General features: G+C 28.3%; 1 protein-coding gene across 1 annotated transcript; it reads right to left on the bottom strand.

Moving 5' to 3' along the window:
• Positions 1–541: 541 nt before the first annotated feature.
• On the bottom strand, positions 542–1,391 carry LOC111402583 (cyclin-dependent protein kinase inhibitor SMR6-like). The gene has a single exon (XM_023030966.1). It carries the CDS (start codon positions 1,121–1,123, stop codon positions 833–835), a length of 291 nt encoding a protein of 96 aa, XP_022886734.1. The 5' UTR covers positions 1,124–1,391; the 3' UTR covers positions 542–832.
• Positions 1,392–4,219: the final 2,828 nt, after the last annotated feature.

Here is a 4,219-nt window from a genome sequence, read left to right as displayed (position 1 = left end):
TAGTGAATGCCAATCCCTAGATAACTTTCTTTATACTACTAAAGGAGCCATTGCATTGCATTAGGTGAACTTCCCCTTGTCACCTTTTAAACTAATCACTTTGACTATGCACAAAATCTTGTAGCAGTATTACTTTATTTTAAAAAGTTGTGACAATACTTTAATAATCACGTAATTAAAGTAACCATTATAACATTGGTTAAATTAGTCAATAATTTCTCTTATTAGTTCTCATTTTGAGCCTCTCTTCTCTCATGTGTGATTTCAGTACATATTTATTCCAACTTGAAAGCAACTTTTTAACTTATATGGGACATATGCATAAGAGTTGGCTTGGACCATCTCGAAAAACTTTGGTTTGAAGGATCAGATTTTAATAAAAATTGATTTTCAAGGGGATTTCCATCAACAGTTTATTCGCCTTGTCGGTGTAGTTTCAGATAATGGGGTTGTGCCCACTCCTAAATAAGCACTTGCTGTCCAAATAAGCTAAAATTGCACATACTGCCCAAATAAGCAGGAAAAAAAAATCATTTTTGGCTGAGTTGTAAAAAATTGGAAAACTGAACTTCATTAAGCAAATCAAACTTTGCTGGTGTACTTTCATAGATGCTACAGATGCTGAGTTGGTGTTCCATTCTAATTAAAGATTATTGTTTTCCAGCCAAACTGATCCAATCGACTCATTGATTTTAAGATTGGTAATTTTCTTCTTCGACCTGGGTTTTTAGCTATATAACTACCTTATCAGAAGCCTAAACTACTAAGCGCTAAGAACTCTAAAACTTGTAAGAAATGACAATCCAAATAAATAAATAAATCCTTGAAATCTTTATGCTCTTTCGGTATGGCGGATGAATATCGATTCCAACTCCGGCGGATTAAAGAATTCCCTAACACCATTAAAATTGCACGTAGATGTAGGCCGGCGCTTCCTTGGTGCTTGCGGGCAAGGCAATTTCTCCGGTATCTTCGATTCTCGAGCTGTCGGAGTAGTAGAGAATTCACTATCATCTTCAGATTCCTCTTTGGGTTTTGTGGATATTGATTTTAATGGATCCCGGATTACGATCCCAGATATTAAACATTTCTTGCCTTCTGATTCTTTGCCCGCATAAACCATGTTTAATACAGTAAACCCAAGAAAAATAAGCGAGATTAGGAGCAAATTTTTATAGACTGAGAAAGAAGGGGTAAGTGAATTTTTTGGGATGCAAAATGAGTGAAAAATAATAGATAAAATTAGAAGAATAAACCAAAAGGGAAAGAGAAGAAGCAAAATGTGAGATTAGTAAATAGAGATACTGAAATAGCAATTCAAAATGAGAGAGTTCACTTATTTGAAGAGACAAGGATGAAGCTGACCGTCAAATACGGGAACCTAAATCCGAGTGAAATATTTCAGATTTTGGCGCCTATTTCGGTGTTTGAGTATTTGGCCGGCGTTGCATCATTTAATTATAAGTAATTTTGGTTTTAATTATAAGTGGGGTTTAGATGTCAAATGACTACAATTACGTCAAAATACTTAGAATTAAATCCATCAATGACTACTTAACTTTATATTTAGTGTCATTATAATCACCAAATTTAATTTTGTTACACCATTATCATCTAACTTTATCTATAGATCCAGTTTGATTGGCTCTTATTTTCCCTAGAAAATGGAAATGGAATTCTTTCTCACAAAATGACTTGTTTGATAGCCTTTTAATTCCATGGATTTGGAATTCTACCAATTGTCGCCACATTAACATTTTCCTTCTATTGATGGAATGGTGAGAATTGAAATTCCAGCTTTTCCTTTTTTTTTTTTTTGTCAATGGAAACAAATTCTAAGAATTATTGTAAAAAAATATTTTTCTTTAATTAACAATTTCCATGTAAAACAAAGCAAAACGAACATCAAAAGAAAGATGATTTTTTTGAATTTTTTTTTGGCAATAGAAACAAATTTCATCTCCAATACCAGTAAATTTTATCCCTTTAATTGATAATTTTCATGTAAAATAAAGCCAAACGAACACCAAAAAATACTTTTATTTCAACATTTTTCACGTGAAAAATTATACCAATTAAACACGATAATTTACAATTCTCAAGAAAACGATTTCTAAGCAATTCAATTCCCTAAATTTTGTTTTCTAGGAAATTCAATTCCATCTTTGCAATCAAATGGATCCTTAGTGTCACAATGACCATCCAATTTGATTTTATTTCATCATAGATACTCCATTTCAAAGAATATTTCATCATGGTTATCCAATTTCTTTTGATCATTCTCACTAATTTTAAAAGGAATAAAACTGTAACTTTGTACTATATATGATATAATTTTAAAAAATATTAAATTACTTTTAAAAAATAAAATATAAACTTACTTAAAAAAAGTTATTTAAAAAATAAAATAAAAAATTATTTTAAAATTAAAAAAATAAAATAAAAACTATTTTAGAAAAAGCAGTTTTTAAATAAAATAAAAAGTTATTTTTTTTTAAAAATGTTACTTAGAAAAATAAAATAAAAAGTTATTTTTAAAAAATGTTACTTAGAAAAAAAAAGGTTTTTAAAATAATATAAAAACATAGTTTAAAAAAGTCAATTAGAAAAATAAAATAAAAATTTATTTTAAAAAGGATTGTTAAAAATAATACTAATTTTAAAAAAGTTGGGCGATCATAGTAAATCGTAATATAAAATTTGATGGTCACGGGTAAACATTATCAAATCGGGACATTAAATATAAAGTTAGGTGGCCCTAATGAAACAAAATCTAATTGGATGACCATGATGACACTAAATATGATGGCCATTAGTGGATTGGGTTGTACTTGATGTACATAATTTGAGAGTTCGTATCTCCTCACATGGGGTAGGACCTGTGCGATGTGGGCTCCACCCCATGTGAGGAGTATGGACACTCCTATATACATATTTTATGTACACCAAAATTTATCTTAGTGTATTTAACCCAAATGCTTATAGGTTGTCTATTTAATTTAGCCTTCCTTCAAATTATGGAAGAACACGGTTCGATTTGAGACAATTTTTCAAATCAAACTACTTAAAACAATTTAAAATTTTTTCAAACCAAACCACTTCAATTTCCAAATCAAACTATTTTTTTGGTTTGGTTTGATTTAAAACCACAATTTAACAAAGAAAAAATAACATATGTCGAATGAGTTAAATTGTAATTAGAAGTCTAAAATTTTACATTAAAAAATAAATAATATCATTAAAAATAGTACAAATCAAAGTTCTATAATTCTAATCATTAAAATGTAACAACATTATACAAACATTTTTAAGCTTTTAATCGAAACTAATTGACAACTGTGATTGTAACACATTATTCATTCTAGCTATAAAGATATGAATATAGTTTATGATTTCATTAATTAATGGATATGAAACGACTAATAAAATAAAATGAATAGAAATGTCAAATATAATAATACTTTCTACGACATTTTGTGAATTATCCAATGTTTTCAAGCCATCCAAATATTGATGAATCATTATAAATTTTTTATACTCAATGAACTTTTAAAAAGAATAACAAACTTGACACTGGGAGGGAATGCAGGTTTGAAAGCAATTGTAAATATTTAAATATCTAACAAATATTTTGTAATTTGAGTAGGACTAGACAAAACTCCCGAATCAAATCAATCAAATAGAGCCGAGCAGTCATTCTTAAGTTAAATACCCGAATGGGTATTTAAATTGAGAACCAACAGATTCAATTCAATTATTGGTTATAGATCAAGAATCGAAAAACTGAATCTCCCTAATTTTTTTAAATTTATTTAATTTAAATAAGCCAATTTATTTTATTTTTTCTAAATAAATTTGCTAGTTAATTTTGCTCAAATCCAAAAATATGATTTTTCTATTTCTAATTTTTAGTCCAAACCCAATTTAATTAAATTGATCTAAGTTTTGCTCAAATCTATTATTCTACCGTAGTGTCGTTTCTATTGTTTTGAAAAAATTAAATTAAAGCTCCATAACATCTTTCTTAATTATTGTGAGCTTTCCCTCTTTCTCATCTTGTAATTTTAACAATCAAATAATGAGGAACTCAGCAAAGAGAGACGCAAAAGACACATAAGATTGGACTACGTTTTTTTGAAAGAGCTAAAATTGAATTTGTCACTAGTTGAATTAATGTAGATTTGTAAATATTAAAAAAAAATTCTAGTACGCAACCCGA

The sequence above is a fragment of the Olea europaea genome, chromosome 10 (assembly GCF_002742605.1).
Source record: "Olea europaea var. sylvestris chromosome 10, O_europaea_v1, whole genome shotgun sequence".
Taxonomy (NCBI): domain Eukaryota; kingdom Viridiplantae; phylum Streptophyta; class Magnoliopsida; order Lamiales; family Oleaceae; genus Olea; species Olea europaea.
The sequence above is the reverse complement of the archived record's forward strand: the minus strand, read 5'-3'. Positions and strand labels throughout refer to the sequence as shown.